Below are 23,208 nucleotides of genomic sequence, written 5' to 3' on the forward strand. Positions count from 1 at the left end.
GAAATTAATAAAAAAAAAAGTAATGAAAGAGGGGTCTGGCGCAGTGGCCTAGTGGTGAAAGTCCTTACCTTGAACAAGCCAGGATCCTATATGGGCGCCAGTTCTATTCCTGGCTGCTCCACTTCCCATCCAGCTCCCTGCTTGTGGCCTGGGAAAGCAGTCGAGGATGGCCCAAACCCTCAGGACCCTGTACCCACGTGGGAGACCTGGAGGAATCCTGGCTTCGGATCGGATTGGCTCGGCTCCAGCCGTTGCCATCACTTGGGGAGTGAATGATCAGACAGATGATTTTCTCTGTCTCTCCTCCTCTCTGTGTATCTGACTTTGCAATTAAAAAAAGAAATCTTTAAAAATAAAAATTTTAAAAACTAATGAAAGAATGTTAGCATAAAATGTATTTTTTAAGAGAAAAGACTCACTGAAGAGGGCAAGAAGGAAAGAATTGACTCCATCCCTTTTCCCTCAATTTCAGGTAAAGCAGGGCAGCAAGAGATGCCGCCCGCTCCGGGAATAAACTCGAGCCTGGGCCACCCTCTAGTGTTGAAACACTAACACGCCAATGGAGGAGTTGACGCACATGCGCACGTAGAGCGCCATCTAGTGCTCGAACTGCAGCAGTGACCACAAAGAGAGAAAATAAGCAAGAATTCCTTGAACAGACACAACCAAAGCCAGGAAGCAAAGACTGGGTTGACCATCTAAACCATCAACGCACAGACACCGCCATAGGCCAACAAGCATTTAAAACACTCAGGGAACTGAGATCACACAGCAATCAAGGCTTATGGACTCTATGATGTTAAGGAAACACAATAAACTTCAAGAAAACACAACTCAGTAAACAGAGAAATTCAGCAGAGTGACTGAAATAATTTTTATTTTAAAAATATTTATTTATTTGAAGGACAGAGTGGCAGGAAAAAAGTGCAGAGAGCGAGAAAGAGAGAGAATGACCAGCTTCCATTCATTGGCTCTACTCCCAAAGGACACAATAATTCGGTCCTGATCAAGACATGGCTCAGCCAAGATGTTTGATGAAATTCCCAGCAAGGTCTTCTCTGATCATCCCATTGCCAGTGGTTTCCCCACTCCCTTTCTTCACATCCTCTACCCAGCCACCCCAACTGCGACTTTCTAAGGCAGCGCGTCCCTCCACCTGCTATCTACTACCTTTCACTAACTCGTCCCTTTGATGGAAAGGAACCTCCATAAAGGCAAGGGTTTTTAACCTGTTTCATTTACTGTCATCTCTCCAATGACCAAGCAATGTACAAAGGGACTTTGTGAACTCTTAGATAGTACCTTGTGCATCTTGAACATTCTAACATAACTGCTAAATAACCATGTGTGCTTAGTGGGCAAGCACAAATGAGATCCAGAACACAAGTAGAGTGTTCGCCTCAGAAGGAGCTAGAATACATTTATTTATTGTTTATTTATTTAAGATCTATCTGTACTAGCAAGGCAGATTTACAGAGAGGAGAGACAAAGATCTTCCATCCACTGGCTCACTTCCCAAGTGGTGTCCATAGGAGATCCCGACACATGCAAGGTGAGCACTTTAGCCACTAGGCCACTACGTTGGGTCCAAACATTTATTCTTTTGGAGAAAAGGAGTATTTACTAGCCTTGAACATCTAAGTAATGCCTGTGAAACCTGCCTTATGCAGTGCTAGGCCCAGGTCTAAGCACATACTCACTGCTGTAGGCATAATTCTATCTCTAGCCTCTGGGCAGGAACTCTTACCGCCATTTTACAGATGAGGAGGCTGAAGCAGAGTGAGATTAAGTACCAGTTATTTTAGTGGCATGGCTGGCATCAAAACCCAAGATTCCTGACTTCATGGCTCAGTGCCTGAGCTCAGACACACTCCTTGAAGACTCTGCTGAGCAGCACAGCAACAGTGGGATGGAGAACCACCGCCAAGGCATTTGCTGAATAGTGCTGAGAAGCCGGATCACCTCCACAACACGGCTTTGCAGTGGACTACCAGCTTGATTTTCCATGGTAACTCCAGGATAGAGAGCTGAACCAAACCCAGATCATGGGTGGGTGGGGCAGGTAGAGGGCAAAGGTTAAGAAGGAAGCTGAGATGAAGACACACTGGAAACGGTTGGGCAGGGCCACCAGGAGCATCCCAGCGAGTTATCAGCCCAGCTTCAGGGACCTGGACGTGGGTGAGGGCACAGTGACAAGCTGTTTGCCACAGCTTACTTACAGTGTTTCTCATCTAAATTCTAAATCTCAAGTATTCAAACTGGTGCTTCCACCAAGCCCATTACATATTAGGTTGGGAGAGATTATAATTGTCTTTGTTTTGTCATCTAGACTTCAACAAGAAGGAACACCCAGAGCCCGAACAATCTGCCAGGCACCTCTGATGACTTCTGCATTCTACTGGGGACCCTTAGACCGACCCCCAGAGGAATACCCAACTGCTGCCTTTGAACTTCGTCCCATGTCAGCAGGAAGCAGCCAGAGCGGTCACCGTCCCATTTCCCCCTAACAGCAGTTAGGGTTACTTCTTCTGGGGGGCGGAATGAGAGAGGAGTTAGAGTGGGTAGTAGGCAGTTAGGGTATTCTGGGTCCCCCAAGTAAAAGAGAATTTCCCCACCATGTCTTGAACTCACCAGGGCACGTCTCTTCCAAGGGACAGGGGTGCTATTAGCATATCAATTCCCCACCTGAAGTATCGGCCATCCCCTCTGGCCATTGTGGGAGGGCCTCAGGCCGATCTCTTTATCATTGAAAGGAGAGCAGGAAGAAGTAATACACATCTGCCTAAGGCCTGGAATGTCCTATGTCTGGTATCTCTGTGACCTTTTGTCCCAAGACCAGGTACCTTGGAAATCAGGAATTTTCTTTGTTTATGGAGAAACATCTTTGAGGGAAACCTTTAAAAGGTGTATTCCCCACCATTAATACGGGTTTTTCTTCTTTGCCTCCTGCCACTATGGCAGAGTACTAGGGTTTTGGCTTCTTGTCCTCCTGCCACTATGGCAGGAGGTAAGGGTCCTTTCTATCTCAAAACCCCCTCCCGTCACTAGGACGGGAGTCTTCTCTTCTCAGCTTTTCTAATAAATCTTGCGTTAAAACTAAACTGTGTCCGCATGAAAATTCTTCTTTCCTGTGAGACAAGAATTTGAGGTTGCTGCCATACTCGGAGTCAAAATTCCTGCAACAGTTTTGGTGCCGTGACTCGGATTCTACCAGCAAGACTTGAGTTCATCTCCAGCCAGCCTCCAGACATCCATCTCGTTGGATGGTGAGCAAAGCGGACTCTCTATCCTGTTTTTCGGAGACACTAGCTCTCCACAATTAGTAACTCTCGGAAAAAGAAACACCGGGTCCCTGTGAGCCAGTTAAATGCGTCTAGCGCGGCTGCCGGTCTTAAGACTCAGGGGCGAGGCTTGCTGAGTTTGGCTAAATTGATCCCCTGGAGCTGGGCTCCTTGGCTCCAGGAATGTCGGTTTTGTGCAGACTCAGTTTCTTTTCGCGGACTAAGCCCGTCGCGTGAGACTGGGAGAAGTCTTAGGGCGCCTCAGAAATTCTGGTCAGGGCCACTCCCTGATGCTTTTCGAAAGGCCTCTGGAGTGTACCCCGGACTCCGACAGCCCGTCAGGGTGTCAGGCTGAAATCTGCACTCTTTCCTTCCTTCTGCGGGGACTCAGTCATCACCACTGCGAGGCCACGAGCCCTGGGCTGCGTGCCTCAATTCCCAAACTGCCTCAGGCACTGACGAGTCCTCCGTTACCTTTCTGATATCTTCTTCAAAAGCTTTTTCTCACGAAGTCTCCTCATTCTCTATGGATTCAGTTTTTCAGTTTTTGGGTTTTCTTTTACTGGTCAGTATGTGCTAAATACCAGCTGGTCTGTGATGGGGAAAAGGAAAAGGCAGGCAGAGTTTCTTTCTAGGCCCCTCTAACGATGAGATCTAAGATAAACTTAACAGGAAAGTGCTTTAATTCCTTCACAAGGCAATCAGCAGAGACAGTTCCTCCAGGTTAGCTCTTAACCAGTGTGATCGCTAATGTGAGCAGAAAACCAGAGTCAACACAGGTACTCCTCCAGCTCTCGTTAAGGACATTGTTACACAGGCTTATAGAATCAGGCCAAAGTTTGTGGTCAGGCTTGTCAACTCGAGGTTAGAACAAATTTCAAAGGAGAGCATATTTTGTCCGGCAGAAGTCCCAGATGCAGCAGGGTGCACTTTGGCACATGCTGTTTCTGACTTTTATGTTCTTCAGGACATCAGAGTATTGCACGAGACAGAGGCCTAGGTCTAGCATGGCGCAGGAAACAGGAGCGGATTGTTCACTCCTGGCACATGCTATACTGAGACATCTCACAAGGCGTGGAAGGTCGAGCGACGTGAGTCAAGTGTGCTGACTTCACTCCCACCTTCCTCCCTTCTGTGGTCTTCAGCAGCACCAGTGCTCCCAGCACATGCTATTCTGACGAGTATGTCCAGGTGCAAAACCAGGATTTACTTGTACTGGCAGGAGTCCCAGAGCTAGCATGTCACAGGAATGGGGGGCTGAACGGAGATACCTCTTGGGGTGCCTCTGCAATTACAGGGATGCCACAGCCTGGCTGCCAGCTTTGAGCTTTAGAGTGGAGAGTTAGTCTGGATGGGTCTCTTTGCATAACTATGCTGCTGTGCTGTGCTGGCTCCACCGCCACGTGGAGCACACAACTGGCTTTTACCTTGACCCTTCCCTGTTCTGTCTTTTACTCAAGTCTCCTGACTGCACCCTTAATTGTAAGATATCTAACAGGAGGTAGAAGTTCATTTTGTCTCTCCTTGGTCACTGATCTCGGGAACCAACGGGAATATTGCTAGTTAACAATGGGCCAGACCCCAGACTCCTGCACCCCCAGGGAGAACTTAAAATTCATTAACTCTTTGTAGCCTGAGAGATTCTTTCCCTTTGCAGTTCCCTCTGACCCCAACTACTAGTATTTCATTCTGTTCATGTGCAAAATCAAAGTTTTCCTGTGTCATTGCAACTGGCTTCAGCGATGAGTTCTCAGTGGTTTTGCAATGTTTTCTGCTGCTTTTGTTGCTGTTTGGTCTTGAAGTTTAACCATCTACTGATTTATAGTGCCGTCCTAGCTCTGATCAGATCCGGCCTACAGTGTTTACAGCTAGACTGGTACTTGCTATGAGGAGGAGCAGATTCTGCGTGTGAGCTTGTATGTTCTACTAAAGTGAATGAATACTTGCATAATTACAAAGATTCTTAGTAAAGTTTCAAAAGCTGCTAATGATATACTGGTGGTTATGTTTATTGGTCAAGTTGTCTTTTAATTGTGAAGCTGTATCAAGTTGGGATTATTTGTATTCTTGCATTGTCAATTATTTATGTTCTAATTTGTAAAAAGCATCGTTTGTGAGATTTTGTCTTACAGGAAGACAGCAAGTTCTTAAAGAATGTATGGTATGATTGAATATTGTGTACAACATCTTAATGTTCATCTTTGGGACAATGGAATTGAAATCTGATTCTTTGTCAAAGCAACATTTTTTTAACTTCTCTTCAAGCTATTTTCATCTTATTGGTGACTAAATATGCTAGCTAGTTCCAGTATAATGAACTATTAACATAACAGACTGCTATTGGTACAAATGTGAAAACATCACTAAAGTCTAATAATCTTATTGCTTTATTGTTTATAGCTGTTATCCTAATGAACAAGGCCTAAACAGTACAAATGTGTGTATAAGTCCTACAGGTGGTCCCACAGTGTGCTGTGTAAATAGATGTTTATATTTGTTATTATAATTCTGACAATGAATGCTTCATCTTCTAGTTCCAATATATACTATTGCATCCATTGCAGATAGAACTAAAGCTAAGCAGTAAGCTACAGGTTCCAACTAAAAGCACCTTCAACTAGTGTTACTAAGAGCAAGATATGGTAACTTTAAAACACTTAAAGGGATTTTTCAAAAGCTGTTACAAAAGTTTTGCTTTATAATGTATGTCATCTGGTATACGTGGCAGGCTATGTAGTCTGTTTCAATTGACCTATGGGCATGTGTTCATAAATGAGAATCGCTAAGCTGAATCTTATTTTGATTTAAACAAATCTGAGATTAAGAGCCACAGGGAAATCCCCCAGCTTGTTAAAATGCTTGAGGAATGACTTTAAGTATATTCTGTTAGATTCTACGTAGAGAAGAATAGGTGACATATAGATAACAGATTCTTAACTGCCCTGGACATTAGGATAGAACTTTAGACAAATGGGACCTGAAAGTTCTCTGATATCCTCTTAAAGGGGTCACCATGGTCTTTTACCTCAGAGACCAGGAGGGGATCCCATGGCAAAGCAGGATGAGAGGTGTGTGCTCCTGGTTCCAGTGAGACCCCCGGAGGCCTCCCAAGTGCTCTTTCATTGCAGAAGCAATGGACACTTCGTCAGAAAGGACACCCAGGGCCATGTCCCAACTGCCAAGGAGGTCATTGGAGATCTGACTGTCCTTGAAGGCCAAGTACTTCAGGTCAGTCATCTCCCATTGGATCTCCCACATGGGACGGAAGCAGCCCTGGAACCTGCACAGGGTCAAGGCCATCCACGGACTTCGGTGACACCTCGGAACAGCATTGAGGAGCCCCGGGTGGTTCTCACAGTGGAAGAGAAAACTGTAATTTTGTCTGGACACTGCCTTCTCTGTCCTAGCTAGCTTTGGCTTCTTCCCTCTCTTAGGGTGACCATCAGGGTCTTTCAGGAGCCCCAAATTAGCTTAGGTGACAGACAGATTAATCTAGAAGCTCAAAAAAGAAGCTTTCCTAGGGAAAAGTTAGCTTGTAACTGTCAGCCTGTATCGCTGACCAGGCTCCTGACAGGGCATGTTTGCCATCGCTCTTCAGTTTGTACTAGACATCACTAGGTAGAACACCCTCACTATTCTGAGGCAGGGTTCATGTCTTCCTCATTTACTAAATTATTGGGGATCTCTCTGTTCATATATTTAAGACTCTTCTGTTCTCCAACTGTCAATGTATGGCTTGTTACAACTATGGGACTAGTTCATTGCCTTTGCCCTAATGTGTGGAGTTTTGTGAATTCTTACTAGAATGCCATAAGCTGCTGGGCTATTGTAACTCACAACTAGTTTAGTCTTTTGCCATCTATGCTATGATCCAGATAAGTCTTGCAATGAAATGTTTTCAGCGCTGTGCTTTATATTCTAGGCTCAATGTCTTCTGACACTCTTAGGGTTTCCAGCAACTGGTAAAGTACAATTGTTATTTTAAAAATCCACCATTTGTATACAAAGCAACTGTAGTATTTTCAAAAGTCAAGTAAGTTTAAATCTTAATTCAGAATCATCAATGCTAGACGAAATTGCAACTCCATGGAGGCGTAATGTTTACCTCCCCTTATGTGTTCATGTCCTAAAGCCACATGTTAACTTTTCATTGGTTTTGTGCCTTCTAATGGACCTAGATAACAATTTCATGTAGCTCAGAAAGTTTCATGTGTTCTATAATATTCATTGAGTTTAACTGTTTCAAAACTTGAGCTTTAAATGAGTTAATTTAAACCTATGAATCTAGTTTATAGTCAAACTGCTCAAGTCAATGTTTACTCTGACTGTGTTTCTCATCTAAATTCTAAATCTCAAGTATTCAAACTGGTGCTTCCACCAAGCCCATTACATATTAGGTTGGGAGAGATTATAATTGTCTTTGTTTTGTCATCTAGACTTCAACAAGAAGGAACACCCAGAGTTCAAACAACCTGCCAGGCACCTCTGATGACTTCTGCCAGGCGTCTTTGATGACTTCTACGTTCCACTGGGGACCCTTAGACCGACCCCCAGAGGAATACCCAACTGCTGCCTTTGAACTTCGTCCCATGTCAGCAGGAAGCAGCCAGAGCGGTCACCGTCCCATTTCCCCCTAACAGCAGTTAGGGTTACTTCTTCTGGGGGGCGGAATGAGAGAGGAGTTAGAGTGGGTAGTAGGCAGTTAGGGTATTCTGGGTCCCCCAAGTAAAAGAGAATTTCCCCACCATGTCTTGAACTCACCAGGGCACGTCTCTTCCAAGGGACAGGGGTGCTATTAGCATATCAATTCCCCACCTGAAGTATCGGCCATCCCCTCTGGCCATTGTGGGAGGGCCTCAGGCCGATCTCTTTATCATTGAAAGGAGAGCAGGAAGAAGTAATACACATCTGCCTAAGGCCTGGAATGTCCTATGTCTGGTATCTCTGTGACCTTTTGTCCCAAGGCCAGGTACCTTGGAAATCAGGAATTTTCTTTGTTTATGGAGAAACATCTTTGAGGGAAACCTTTAAAAGGTGTATTCCCCACCATTAATACGGGTTTTTCTTCTTTGCCTCCTGCCACTATGGCAGAGCACTAGGGTTCTCATTTTCCTCCTGCCACTATGGCAGAGTACTAGGGTTTTGGCTTCTTGTCCTCCTGCCACTATGGCAGGAGGTAAGGGTCCTTTCTATCTCAAAACCCCCTCCCGTCACTAGGATGGGAGTCTTCTCTTCTCAGCTTTTCTAATAAATCTTGCGTTAAAACTAAACTGTGTCCGCATGAAAATTCTTCTTTCCTGCGAGACAAGAATTTGAGGTTGCTGCCATACTTGGAGTCAAAATTCCTGCAACAAAAGGACCCTTACCCCCTGCCACAGTGGCAGGAGGAAGAGTAAAAAAGACCTTAGTGCTCTGCCATAGTGGCAGGAGGAAAATGAGAACCCTAGGCCTCTGCCATAGTGGCAGGAGGACAAGAAGCAAAACCCTAGTCTTCTGCCATAGTGGCAGGAGGACAAGAATAACCCTAGTACTCTGCCATAGTGGCAGGAGGAAAATAGGAACCTGTATCAATGGTGGGGAATGCACCTTTTAAAGGTTTCCCTCAAAGATGTTTCTCCATAAACAAGTTAAATTCCTGATTTCCCTGGTACCTGGCCTTGGGACAAAAGGTCACAGAGATACCAGACATAGGACATTCCAGACCTTAGGCAGATGTGTATTACTTCTTCCTGCTCTCCTTTCAATGATAAAGAGATCGGCCTGAGGCCCTCCCACAATGGCTGGAGGTAATGGCCGCTACTTCAGGTGGGGAATTGATATGCTAATAGCACCCCTGTCCCTTAGAAGAGACGTGCTCTGGTGAATCCAAGACATGGTGGGGAAATTCTCTTTTTACTCGGGGGACCCATAACACCCTAACTGCCTACTACCCACTCTAACTCCTCTCTCACCAGGAGGCGGAGTTACCGAGGGATTCCCGGGACCATCTGAGGCAGGCTGAGTCCAGGGAGCCAAAATCTCCCTCCACCTGTCTCAGACACCAGTTGTGCTTGTCGGTCTTCAAATTCCCACAAGCAAGACAAAGCCCTCCATTCCACAACTAATGGGAAGACTTTAAAAAGTGGATAACCCCATGCAGGAGAATTCAATAATGTTTATATTTCAGTCTTGAGTAACATGTTGTTTAAGTTCCACTCCCAGAACTGATTTGAACATGAAGAATTCCAAGCAGGCACCAAGTTGGGAAGAAAGGGTTCCAGGAGGTGGAAGCAGCTCCTCACTCGTCAAGTTTGTCTGAACGTGACCCTGGTAGCAACTAATCTAGATGAATCCAATATTTATCTGTCTAATAATCCATTCAAATCAAAGGCTAATATAGATGTTCTGACAAAGTATCAGTACTCACCACCATGGGCAAATTTTGGCAGGTGCCTCTGGGGGTCAGCATGCAGCAGCTCCGCGACTTTTAACAGGGTTGTGCCGAGATAAATCCATTGGCGGGTGAAAAAATAGCATGAACTGAAAAGGCTTTTCATACATCAAACTCAGTCAACACTGTGGTTTAGCAACACAGCACACTGCAGTGTGGGCTGCTCAGCTCCCACCAGGGGCTGCCTGGGAGCCACAGCAGCACAGCGTTAGCACACAGTGTCATACCAGATAACACAGCACAGGAGAAGGAAAAGGACAAAGTTCAGAATCAAACACTTGTGTACAGCTTCTCATCAGCGTAAAGCTAAAGGTCAACTAGCTAAACAGAAGTCACAGTGCTGCATGTTGGGGACTGTGTACACCTGTTTTTTACTTGGTAACCCACCAAAAGTTTTGTTTTTGTTTTTAAAGATTTATTTTATTTTCATTGGAAAGACAGATATACAGATAGGAAGAGAGACAGACAGGAAGATCTTCCGTCTGACGATTCACCCCCAACATGACCACAACAGCTGGTGCTGTGCTGATCTGAAGTCAAGAGCCAGGAACTTCCTCCAGGTCTCCCACGTGGATGCAGGGTCCCAAGGCTTTGGGCTGTCCCTGACTGTTTTCCCAGGCCACAAGTAGGGAGCTGGATGGGAAGCAGAGCTGCCAGGATCAGAACCAGCAGCCGTATGCGATCCTGGCATGTTCAAGGCAAAGACTTTAGCTCCTAGGCCATGGTGCCGTGCCGGGCCCCCACCAAAAATTTTTTTCATATTTATTACCATTAAGGCAGGTTTCCCTTCCAATTACTTTAGCTGCAGCAAGAACTAAAGGCAAATCATCTTGAAGAGTTATGAAAAATGACTGATGAGTAGAAAACAAATGTGAAATATATTTATAAAAATATATACACACACACACATACAGTGGAATACTGGTCTTAAAAAGAAAATAAATATAAGCTACAATGTGGATAAGCCTTGAAAATTTTAAGCCACGTGAATTAAGACAGATATAAAAGGACAAATAGTATACGATCCCAGTTAAATATCTGAGAAAGTCAAATTCTTGAAGACAGAAAGTAGGCTGATGGTTCCTGCAGGCTGGGAAGAGGGAGCAGGTGGAGTTACGGCCAGTGTCACAGGGCTTCTGTTTGCAATGATGGAAAAATTGTGGAGCTGTAAAGCAGGTGAATGCTCCCAAAACAATGTCTTAATGTCACTGGATTTCACAACTTTGACCACCAAACTTTGTGAAGAATAGAGTAAGAGTCGAGAGTCAGTAGACTCGACCTCCCAAGTGAAGAAATACACAGGCTGAGCATCCCTAACCTCAAAACCTGAAATTGGAAAGGACCTAAAATTCAAAATCCGGAGCACCTACACAATGGCACAAGTGGGAAATTCCACATCTGACCTCATGTGATAGGCCACTGTCAAGGCACAGGTGCACTGAGAGTGTCGTACAGTGTGTGTACACGGAGTTTAAATTGGGGTCCCGTTCCCAAGATGACCTCATTATCAATGCATGGATATTGCAACATCTGACACCACAAACCCTCTGATCCCAAGCAATTTGAATATGAGTCACTAAGCCTGAATGTATCTAGGACAGTTTAAGAGTGAACTAACGGGAAAAGGGAGGTAAGAGATTCCTCTCAGGAAGGAGGGAATGATTTGAGCATCTCTCAACTTACACAGTGAAGTCAGATTTCAAGACAGATGGTTATACAGCTAGCCCACTGCAGCAGGAACTGTAACTTTTTTTTTTTAAAGATTTACTTATTGGGAAGGCAGATTTACAGAGAGAAGAAGAGACAGTGAGAAAGATCTGTCTGCTGGTTCACTCCCCAAGAGGCTGCAATGGCTGGAACTGAGCCAGTCCGAAGCCAGGAACCAGAAGCTTCTCCTGGATCTTTCACATGGGTGCAGGATCCTAAGGCTCTGGGCTGTCCTTGACTGCTTTCCCAGGCCACAAGCAGGGCACTGGATGGGAAGTGGAGCAGCTGGGATTCAAACTAGTGCCCACCTTGGAACCTGGCAGTTACAAGGCAGGGATTTAGCCACTAGGCTACTTGGCCGGGCCTGACTACAGCTTTTGATTGCCTACTTACTGAAGCAGTTGCGACTGCCCCTTAGGGACTTCAGAGAGGGGCTGTATTTTAAATAACTACTAGGCGCAAATACTACCGCTGCCAGGAGCCTCAGTGATCCTCTGTAGCCCCAACTCCCTTAAAGTACCTGTCCCCAAGTATTTATTTCATAACTACCGAACAATGGTAGCAGTTTGATATGGTCATCTTAAAAGAGTGCAATGAAGACACTTCCAAAAGTTCAAAGAAAATGAAGACAAAAGATGAGTTTATTTTGGTACAAGTTTTTTTAAAATGTACCCACAGTTTCTTATAATGTGCATTTTCCATGAACTTTACGAAGACTTCTCCAGTGTCACAGTGGAATGAAATATTATGTCAAAACCCTAATACAAACATAAGCGATTATGCCAAACAAAAACATGACAAAAAAGGTTTGGCCGTCTCCCTGGATGGCATCACTTATTTCCTGGCATCTGCTTTCTTGGCGAGCTGCAGGCAGTTTTCGCCACGGCCATAGGATGTTCTGATTCACCATTTTCTTCTCGGTCACTTTGGAAAGAATAGGGATTGGGACTTTGCAGACTATCAAATCCCCCAAGTCTTATAAGGACACAAGGGATGAGCAACATAAGCTATTGTTGCAAAGGAGCTTGGGTCTGCGAGAAAAATATACGAGAACACAACAGTGGGTTGTTTCTTTGAGTGATTGTTTTTACCTCTAAAACCTGTCCAGTTTTGGACAGATGCGTTGTGCGGGAGGAAAGCTAAAGGAAGGCATTCAGAGTCTCACAGATCTTCTCTGGCAGGCCATTTTCTGCTAACCGACCACATCTGACAGATGATCCAATAAGTTCTTAATTGCCCAAGAAATTTCATCTTGTATTCTACCACTCTGAGTATCATTTGCACCTGTGATATGCAGAGAGCAGTCAAGAACCACATCTTGTATTTTTAAGAACCCATACTTAAAAATTAAGATTTGTGCTTATGTAATTATGGTGATAATTCAGAAACCAAACTGGTATTTATAAACACTAGTATTTCATAGAACGACTTAAAGGAAGAGACCCTTTCCAACTTCTTTATAAACTGAGGAACATATAATTGCTTTAAGAAGAACTAAGTTACTTTTACTAATTGCATTCCAGAACTTTGTCAAAAGGAAAAATCTTTTGCAATCTTGAGACTTATACCTCCCCAAATCTTAGATGCATGGCTTTCAAAAATTATTTTTGTAATCCACAACATGTGAAACCTTCTGGCTGACAAAAGGCCAATGCGTACATTCTTCCCAAGGGTGGAATGAACTTTCCTGTGTTCATGCAGCTGAGTTCTGCAGTGCTCACCACACTGAGAAGCAAGGAATCATTCATTTTCATCATCCATGTTGTAGACAAACAGGAAGTGAGAAGATCCCATGAAGGTCATTACTGTAGATTCCATATTCTGATCAAAGTTTAAAAACACAAACGTTTGTATCTTAGGTGGCAGGTGTCCTTCTTGGCTGTAACAGCATCTTCAAAGACTTTTCAGTTTATCTTTATCTGGCTCTTTTTGACTGCAAAGTGCAAAAGACTCCCGCACAAACTGCCTGCACATTGGGCACTGCTGAAAATAGCGCACGCAGCCATCGCACAGGCACGTGTGCCTGCAGGGCAGCAGCACCCAGTTCACGGCCCCGTTCTGGCACACGACGCAGTCCTTGCTGCTCTCCTCCCATGGCTCCCCTTCGCTTTCCGACAGTCCTGCCCTTTCCAGCAAACTCCGGTCGGTGTTTTCGTCTTCTGGGGAGGGGCGGCTGGAGGGAGTGCAATTATTATTGGCAGACATGAAAAGTTGCTGAAAATCAAAGAATAGAGGTTGAAGGATAAATGACCACGACCCTTTCAATCAAGGGGTCCTAGCAGCATTTGTGAGTTATTACAGCCAAGAGCAAGAAGAAGCTCACACCTATGGCCGCTCACAGCAAAAAAGCACATCGCCTCTACGTGGCTAGTCTTGAAGTTGTGAACAAATGGACAGAGGTAAGAGACCCCAGGGCATGACTTACCTTAAGATCATGAAATTGACCTTGAGCCAGGAGTACATACTGATACAATATTCTGCAGGAAAGTTTGTAAGTCTTATCAGGAATATGAATTACTGACACCATGGAAATCTAAAATTAAAAAAAAAAATTGAAGAGCAGTCAGTACTTAACCTCCTTATGTTATTTTACAAAGATGAGGCAAACGCTTCTCAAGTAAATATAAAAGTTAAATTAGAAACTTTGGTCTAAATAAGCACAGTCATTGAAAAGGATTCAATTACATATTTTAATCATTCAAATTTAAAGATTTTAAATGATCTCAGTAAAAATATCAATGCACATTTTTTAAAGATTTATTTATTTATTTGTATTGCAAAGTACGATATATAGAGAGAGGAGGAGACACAGAGAGGAAGATCTTTCATCCAGTGATTCACTCCCCAAGTGACCGCAACAGCTAGAGCTGAGCTAATCCGAAGCCAGGAGCCAGGAGTTTCTTCCGGGTCTCCCATGAGGGTGGAGGGTCCTAAGGCTTTGGTCCGACCTTCACTGCTTCCCAGGCCACAAGCAGGAAGACGGATAGGGAAAGGGGCTGCCAGGATTAGAACCAGTACCCATGTGCGATCCCAGCACAGGCAAGGTGAGGACTTCAGTTGCTAGGCCATCGCACCAAGCCCACCACTGAACTGTTTTATGATGCTGTCTTTATAAACCCAACAGTTTTCCTAAGGAAAAATAAACACTTTAAAACAGCCAGGAAAATCCTGAGCAGAGAGCTATGGGAGGACACGAATGCAGTCAAATAAGAAAACACAGTACTAAACTTCTCAACTGCAGTGTGCGATACCGGTATACGGAAAGACAGATGATTGGAACGGAATGAACAATCCAGACCCACGCCAAATTATGTATAAAATAAGAGCAAAGTGCTATCTCATTTCAATTGACAAAACATCTTTTTAACAGACACTATTGGTTGAGGAAGGGTCTGTGGCAGAGTGAGTTAAACTGCCACTCAGGACGCTGGCATTCCCTACTGGAGTGCCAGTTTGAGTCCTGGCTACTTCCTTTCAATCCAGTTTTCTGCTAGCATAACTGGGGGTGACAAATCGTTGATGGATCAGGTCCTCGGGTCCCTACCCATGCAGGAGATCAGACAAAGTTTCTGGCTCCTGACTTTGGAATGACCCGACCCCAGCTGTTGCAGTCAGCTGCGGAGTGAACCAGTGGATGGAAAATCATTGTCTCTCCAATATACAAATAACTGGGACAACGAGAGAGCTATTTGGAAAAAGTTAAAAGTAGACACATTACTCATCATATGTAAGTGCTAAGAACATATGGTATCTAAATGTAGAAAATAAACCTGTACAAGTAGTTGAAGAAAATGGGTAAATTCCTTTTTAGTAGCAGTATAGGGAATGACTTAAAGCCATAAATTAGATAACTTTGATATGCTGAGCTATGTAAAAAAAAATTAAAACCTTCATGACAAAAAGAAGAATTATAACAAAGTCAAAACATGACAAAGTGGACTGTAATATTCATATCCACTGATTGTGGTTTAATATTCCTTAATAGGAAAAGTTTAAAAATTAAGGAAAAAAATGACCAAAAGCCTGTAGAAAACTGGGAAAAGTAGGTGAGTGGACAATTCACAAGAGAGAAATACAGTCCTTAGCCATATTAAAAGGCATTCAACTACATCTTCAATGTTTCTTTTTCACCAAACTGACAGAAATTCAAAAGCTTGTCAGTATATTCTGTGGAAAAACTGTCCATCTCATATGTTGGTGGAAATGTTAAGAAAAACATACAAAGGTACAGCCCAAATGGAGAGGAACTTGGCAATATCTAGTCAAATGACATTCATTGACACTTCACCCATACAACTCCAACATTAAGATCACACATGGGGGATCTTAACACACAGGTTATTCAGTACAAGATTGCTTGCTACCGAGGAGGATTGCTAGCTACTTGGATCTCCAAGCACACTAGACTGGCAGAATAACTTTCGCGCGCGTGCGCGCACACACACACACACCTCTCATACACAGAACAAAGTAGGGTGCCATTCATAATCCCGAGTGCCACAATCCTGGTTGTTAAAATTCCCAAATTCTGAACTCTCTAAATACCAAAATCTCAAAATCATAACTCTAAAAGACTAACTGAGGGGGCTCTATTGTGGTGTGCGGAGTAAAGCAGCCACCTGCAATGCTGGCATCCCATATGGACACTTACTTGGGTACTAGCTGCTCCACTTTTGATCCAGCTCCCTAATGTGCCTAGGAAAGCAACAGAGGACAGCCCAAGTATTCGGGCACATGGGAGCCTTGGAAGATGCCCCAGTCTTTGGCATTGCCTCGGCTTAGTCCTTGTCATTACAGACATCTGGGCAGAGAACCAGTGCATGGAAGCTCATTCTCTCCCACTCATTTTCCATGACTTTCAAATACATACTTAATAACAAAAATAAACTAAAATGCTAAAAGTAGAAACCTCAAAAATCATGATTTTGGTAGGGAAGGAAGGGTTATGTAAGAAGGCAGAAAACTCAGTCTTCAGGGAGAGATTTGCATGTTTTCAGCTGCACACAAGCTAACCGCCCAGCTTGTCAGTCCCGTGTGCCTCTGTCCCGTCCCACGCAGCATGATGCCTGCCTCTTCCTCAGACAATAAAAACAACTCAACACAGTCCGTGGCCTTCAGACTGAAGACACTTGTTCCTGCAGGGTCACAAAACACACTTATTGGTGAACTACTCTTAGCGAGCTGTCAGAAAAGACAGCCTTCTCGTATGGCCACCAAATCAAGATCTAAGTACAGGCTACACTTTGCTTAATGAATGGCCCCTTCAAAACTGTTTCCCTTGGTTTTTATCAAACACAAGAAATCTTTAGGAAGTTCACTGAAAGTACATATTACGAAAAAAAAAAACTATGCATGGATTCTGAAAAAAAATTTATGCCAAAATAAACGTAATTTCACCTTCTAGGTACTTCTGGGACTGCCTGCATTTCCTACAATTCATGTCCCTGTGGGGGCTGAAAGTTTCTGGAAATTATCCATTTACTTAAGTATTAATGATTCAAAAAAAAATGAAGCACTTTATAAATGCTTATTTAAAGATCTGCTGGACTTGGCAGAAGTAATGAAGTTTCCATTGAATCTTCAAATTGCAATGACAGATTTTGAATTATGTGTAACAAAGGGCTTCTAAAAGCAAATTTTGAAGTGTTACCAATAAGGTTTGTTCCTTCCATTCAGCCCAGTGCCTCTGATGGATTATTCAAATGAGTAGGTTGGCCATATGCTACAACAACAGAGAAACTTCAGCTTAAAAATGTGTCACTTGTCTGCGCTGGTATTCCTTCCAGCTGGTAAAATTCCAGAAGTTCTTAATGAATGAAAGTTGTACTTGTCAGAAGAACCAGCTAAACAATAATGACTGGTAGGATCAGAAATCAAGCGATGGTGCTGTCTGGTCACCAGTCCCAAGTTGGTGTGGTCCATGAGGGCAGGTGGAAGGGCTCTCTGGGAGACTAAAGCACATCACAAAAGATGGGAAGACTTAACAGGGACTGCTCAGACCAGCGGTCGAATTACAGACTTCCAAAATGAGCAGTATCATGTAGAAAATGGATGTGAACAAACTCCCAGGAAAGTCAGGCGCTGAAGGACATTGTGCGGCAAGACTTCAAATCCCCGCCAGCGAAGGGGAACGTCAGCTGGCCTTAAGGGACTGTCCCTTTGCAGCTGCCTACCATCGATCCCTACCATGCACTTTTGTGTATGTTGGATTTTCTTTTGAATATCCACTTTTTCTTTCTGTTCCCCACTCCCCGTTTCATTGTCAGCATTATGTTCTATGAGTCAACACGCCATGTCTACCTTTGCATCATTTAAATACTGGACGTACTAAAGTGTAAATACTTTCAAAGGGTTCTAATTTGTACTGCATATTTTAAAAAACATTTTGCTCCGCAAAAGTAAATTACCAGAACATCAACTTGGTATATAAGTGCTGTACACATGTAAAAATGTTCAAACTTCCTCAATAAAAAAATGCTTGGTACATCTGCAATTTGTAAAAATAAAATATCCACACATCTTAGAGCTCTGGTTGAGTGTGTCTGCAGTGGCAAGTTATCATGTTTGTTCGTTTGTTTTTAAAAGATTTATTTTTATTGCAAAGTCAGATATACAGAGAGGAGGAAGGTCTCCCGTCTGATGATTCACTCCCCAAGTGACCACAATGGCCAGAGATGTGCCAATCTGAAGCCAGGATCCAGAAACTTCTTCAGGTCTCCCACATGGGAGCAGGGAACCAAGGCCTTGGGTCATCCCTGATTGCCTTCCCAGGCCACAAGCAGGGAGCTGGATGGGAAGCAGGGCCTCCAGGATTAGAACCAGTGCCCATATGGGATCCTGGTACATTCAAGGCAAGGACTTTAGGCGTTAGGCAACCACGCTGTGCTCTATTTGTTTTTTTAACATTCATTTTTATCTTAAAGGCAGACTTACAGAGAATAGTAGAGTCAGAGAGAGAGTTCTCTCATCCGCTGGTTCACTCCCCAAGTGGCCACAGAAGCCAGACCTGAGCTGATGGAAGCCAAGAGCCAGGAGCTTTCTCTGGGTCTCCCAAGCAGGCACAGGGGTCCAAGGACTTGAGCCATGCTCTGCTGCCTACCAGGCCACAAGCAGAGAGCTGAATTATAAATATACTTATGTATTTTACACATATACATATATGTTATTATTGCCTATTTTATTGGGTAAAGTGGCCTAGGAAGTGTTTCATTATGTTCCTATGTTTCAAGTAAATCTCTTTCAACAAATGTAAACAAAAGCCTTTTACACATTTTTTCAAAATTATTTTCTAGGATTATTTTTGAGATTTTTGATCTCTCAGGATTTCAACATCTAGGATTCTGATCTCTACAACCGTCTTGCAGGATTACACGCAAACCCAGTGAAGCGCTCCACAGCTGCTGCAGAGACAGAGATGTCTTCAACCTGATCCAAAGGATTTCTAAGAGATATTGTGAAGTGACGTAAGTACAGATGAGTATTTACGAGAATGCAGAGTGCAGCTTGAGTACAGGCTGCTCTGATTTTGATTCAGCTTCCTGCGAAGGTACCTGAGAATGTAGAAAACACTGGCCCAAGTAACTGGATCCCTGTAACCCATGTGCGTGATCCCAGGGAGTTACTGGCTTCAGGATGTTCTAGTCCTGGCCATTGCAGCCTTGTGGAAAGGCTATATGTATGTATGTATGTATGTTTCTATCTATCTATTTGAATATAGATATAGATGTATATTTAGATATGTTTATAATTATATATAATTTCTATATATTTATAATTATATATAAATACACATCTATATATCTATATATGTGCAGTTTATAAGCATCTTGTATAACCTTTATAAAGTAGTTACAGCACAGATACACCTTTTGTGTAAGAAAGAATTAAAAAATAAGAAACACAGAAAGCAAAACACTAAACTTGGTTATTCACGAGGAATGGCACGTGGGAGGATGGCGTCCAGGGGTGTGGAAGTGAACAGTGTCTCTCTTCAAACTGTTGTGTGACTTTTGAGAGAACTAAACCAAGTAATTTATGCACAGTTAGGCTCTAAACCATCAGTCTTGGCAGGAAGACTTGGCAGGAGAGAGGATACTTTCAGCAAGCAAAATAATAGTATTTAGAGATGAAATTTAAGCCAAAAAAGGAAAAAAAAAAAAAGAAAATCATGAGATTGCAGAGATAGCAAAGATACAAACCAACAAATAAATCAAAGAGAAGGTGAGACCTTTTGTCCTGTCGAAGTCTAACTGTAAGGAGAGCTAACCTTGAAAATTTTTCATTTTGCAATCATTTCATAAAGACAAAATCTGGTAAGAATCATCAATATCAAAATATTAAATCCAGGGGAAATCTGTGATAAAAATCAGTATATTTGCATGATCTGACCAGCCTACAAGAGAGGACAGAGTAAGACAGGAGAACACGGCTTTTCAGCAGCTGTCACCCATGGCAAGAGCAGCTTGAATAATGATCCATGTACAGAAATATCTTCACAACAGCTACAGTGCCTTCCCACAGTTCAAGAGAGACAAACAGTGAAACAGTGGAGAAATTAGCTAGCACCTAGACTGAGGGGTCAACAGTAACCCCTACCAAGGAGAAAGCTGATGTCCACTTCCAGGGGTAACAGCATCACCTGCTCATATCAACACATCTTTAATCTGGTCATGAGCAACAGTCAGACAAACAAAAATGAGAACATTCGGTTTCACACAAAAGGGATGCCTGGGTGGCTATTCATTAAAATTGCTAATGTAATAAAAGACAAAGAAGGCTGTAAAATGTTCCAAATTAAAGCAAGGTAAAAATACAGGACAAATAGAAACCCCACATCCAGCCTAGAACCTGCCCTGGAGCAGAAAATTGCTCGTGGAGAACACTGCTATAGCAACCGATGCACTCCTCAGCTGTTTGTTGTTATGATTCCTGAAAGTGGCTGATTTGGGGACACAGTTCTGGAGGTGCCGGATCCAGAGACCCCCTGGCAAAGTTCAGAGGTGATGCAAGGATCACGTGCCAAGAGACAGCACACCAGTATGACTGTATCTGCGTTCATCTCTCCCTTTCCTAACAAAGCAACCACATTTCACTCTCAGGGACACCACCCAATACCCTAATCCAACCTCAACAATTCATCCCCAACGTTCCCACATTACCTGTACTTTCCTTATGTCACTTGACAACATCTCAGAAATTGCTCTGCTCAGAGAGCCCCGCCCGCCTTCCCTTTTAACAAGTGTATACCTCTCCACTGAGTTTGCACACAATCCTGCAAGACATACCTGAAGCCCCAAATCTCAAATTTTGAAATTTTGAAGATAAAAAAAAATCTCAAGAAGTTTCTAGAAAAATAATTTTGAAAAACTCATAAAAACTTTTATATACATGTTTAAAAAGAGATTTACTTGGGCCCGGCACGGTGGCGCAGTGGTTAAGGTCCTCCCCTTGCACGCCTGGGATCCCATATGGGCACCGTTTCTAATCCCAGTCACCCCGTTTCCCATCCAGCTCCATGCCTGTGGCCCGGGAGAGCAGTCAAGGACAGCCCAAAGCTTTGGGACCCTACACCCGAGTGGGAGACCCAGAAGAAGTTCCTGGATCCTGGCTTCGGATCAGCATAGCACCAGCCATTGCGCTCACTTGGGGAGTGAATCATCAGACGGAAGATCTTCCTCTCTGTCTCTCCTCTCTGTATATCCGCCTTTCCAATAAAAAATAATAAAAATAAATCTTTAAAAAAAAAGATTTACTTGAGAAACAAATAAACAAACAAACAAACAAAAACCACAATGGGACACTTCATATGGCACTTTGCCCAATAAAATAGACAGTAACAACATACTATCATTGGACTAAGTTTCTACCTTCTTAATACCACTACCATTATCCACTGGGGGCTAAATTCTTGCTTGAATTCAGGGGCCAAATCTTATGGGAAATAGGTTGAATAAAATATTATGTCAATATTACTCAAATCAAAAGGCTTGATAAAATATTGCATCAATGTTAAATGCATAAAGATGGTAAATATACTGTGGTTATTTAAGTGAACATTTTTACGATCAGGAAATATTCTCAAATTGTTCATTTAAAATATATGATATGATATGATTCCTTGATAATATATAATTATATAAATGTGTGTGTGAGTGTGCACAAACAATGCAAATGATGAAAATGCGATCTGGGTAAAGGATTCTCTCACTTCCATTAAAACAAAAATTTCACACAGTAATCCTTCGTTCCTCTTTCGACCTGAAACAACAAACGGTTCCTAACTATATTACCTAAAACTGATTCTATACTGTTATAACAGGAGTAAGATAATTATTTTTTCTTTATAGTCAGTGATTACCACTTCAATACTAAAAACCACATATGAAAAAAAACTGGAAAATTTTCAGTTTGCTTTTCAAATCAAGGAGGACCTTAGCACAAAATACAGTCATAAATATCTGCTAATATCTGCTTCCATTTGAGAGACAGGAGATGAGAGAGTCACAGGAAAAGTGTCCCAGGTAAGAAAGACACCAAAGGACCCAGGAAGGAGACAGAGAACAGGAGAAGATGCTGCTGGCTCCTCAACCAGGGACAGCCAGTGCCGTGTCATTCCCCTCAAAAAATGGTTAAAGGGGTAAACATTTTTGCTGTATGTATTGTAACACACACACACAATTTCAGTTTAAACAGGAACAAGGCAATCAGACAACAAAGAAGACTGTGAGCACACAGCGGACAGCACCGCTGGTGAGGGAAGGGAATGCAAGAACTGGTTCCATTGCCAAGAATGTGCTATCCAAAATGCCTGTTCAGCATTTAAAGAGAAAACCCTACCTTTTGTTTGATTTTAAGTATGTATTGAATGCTATGACAGAACACAGCAATAGCAATGGTCATACGTGGAAATGGCGGGGAGATAAACATATACTCAGTATTTTAATAAAGACAAAACCAAAAGGTGGTGGTAGGCATTTTGACTAGTATCTTGGATGCTGAATGGGTCACATCACACAGTTGTGATGTGGGGGGTGGGGGACTTTGGTTCCTGGGCTTCAGTGTTCGGCTAATGAAGCCTCTGGGAGTCAGTGATGTACTAAAATAGTTACGAGTGTGCCACTCACGTGGTCTGACTTCAATCTCTGATTCAAACACTCAAAGGTTTGACCTTTGGATGCCATGGGAACAGAACCCAAGGAACTTCGAAGGACTTGGTAGTGAGACGAGGCTACCTGGGCAGACAGGACAAGGATTAAAGAAACTGGGACTACAGAGCACCAGATTAACAGGTCTACTTGTCATCCACTGAAGAAGCAAGGAAGAAGAAAAGGGGGAAGCCAGAAGTTTCTCTTACACACACCACTGGAGGCACGTGGAACGAGTCCTGCTGTGAAGCTCTCTGAGGGCCACGGCCATGGCCTGATACAACTTCTTTTCCCCACTTATCATCTTTACTGAGCACTCACTGTATTCCAGGCTAGGTTCCAAAAATACAGTGCTGTTTGCATGACTTCTTAAGAACTGTACATGTTTATTATGAACTGGGCACTCGTTCATACCCTGGCTGCTCCACTCCCCATCTAACTCCCTTTTATAAAGTGGCCTAGGAAAGTAGTGGAGGACAGCCTAATGCCTTGGACCTGTACCTGTGCGGGAGACCCAGAAGAAGTTCCTGGCTCCCGGCTTCAAATTGGCTCAACTCTGGTCATTGCGAGTACTTGGGGAGCGAACCAGTAGATAGAAGATCTTTCTGTCTCTCCTCTGTAAATTTGACTTTCCAACAAAAATAAA

General features: G+C 43.2%; 1 protein-coding gene across 2 annotated transcripts in view; it reads right to left on the reverse strand.

Moving 5' to 3' along the window:
• Nucleotides 1-12,030: 12,030 nt before the first annotated feature.
• Nucleotides 12,031-23,208, reverse strand: part of CGRRF1 (cell growth regulator with ring finger domain 1) — a 28,985-nt gene continuing 17,807 nt past the window's right edge. The window contains exons 5-6 of one of the 2 annotated variants that reach the window (XM_040969519.1): nucleotides 13,844-13,951; nucleotides 12,031-13,632 (exon numbers count right to left, since the gene is read on the reverse strand). In XM_040969519.1, the coding sequence (XP_040825453.1) occupies nucleotides 13,312-13,632; nucleotides 13,844-13,951 (429 nt within the window). In that variant the 3' untranslated portion in view covers nucleotides 12,031-13,311. The remainder of the gene's footprint in view (nucleotides 13,633-13,843; nucleotides 13,952-23,208) is intronic. The other variant, XM_040969518.1, reaches the window with a different exon arrangement.

The sequence above is a fragment of the Ochotona curzoniae genome, unplaced genomic scaffold (assembly GCF_017591425.1).
Source record: "Ochotona curzoniae isolate NIBS_2020 unplaced genomic scaffold, NIBS_Ocur_1.0 scaffold_4701, whole genome shotgun sequence".
In the NCBI taxonomy this organism is placed as follows: domain Eukaryota; kingdom Metazoa; phylum Chordata; class Mammalia; order Lagomorpha; family Ochotonidae; genus Ochotona; species Ochotona curzoniae.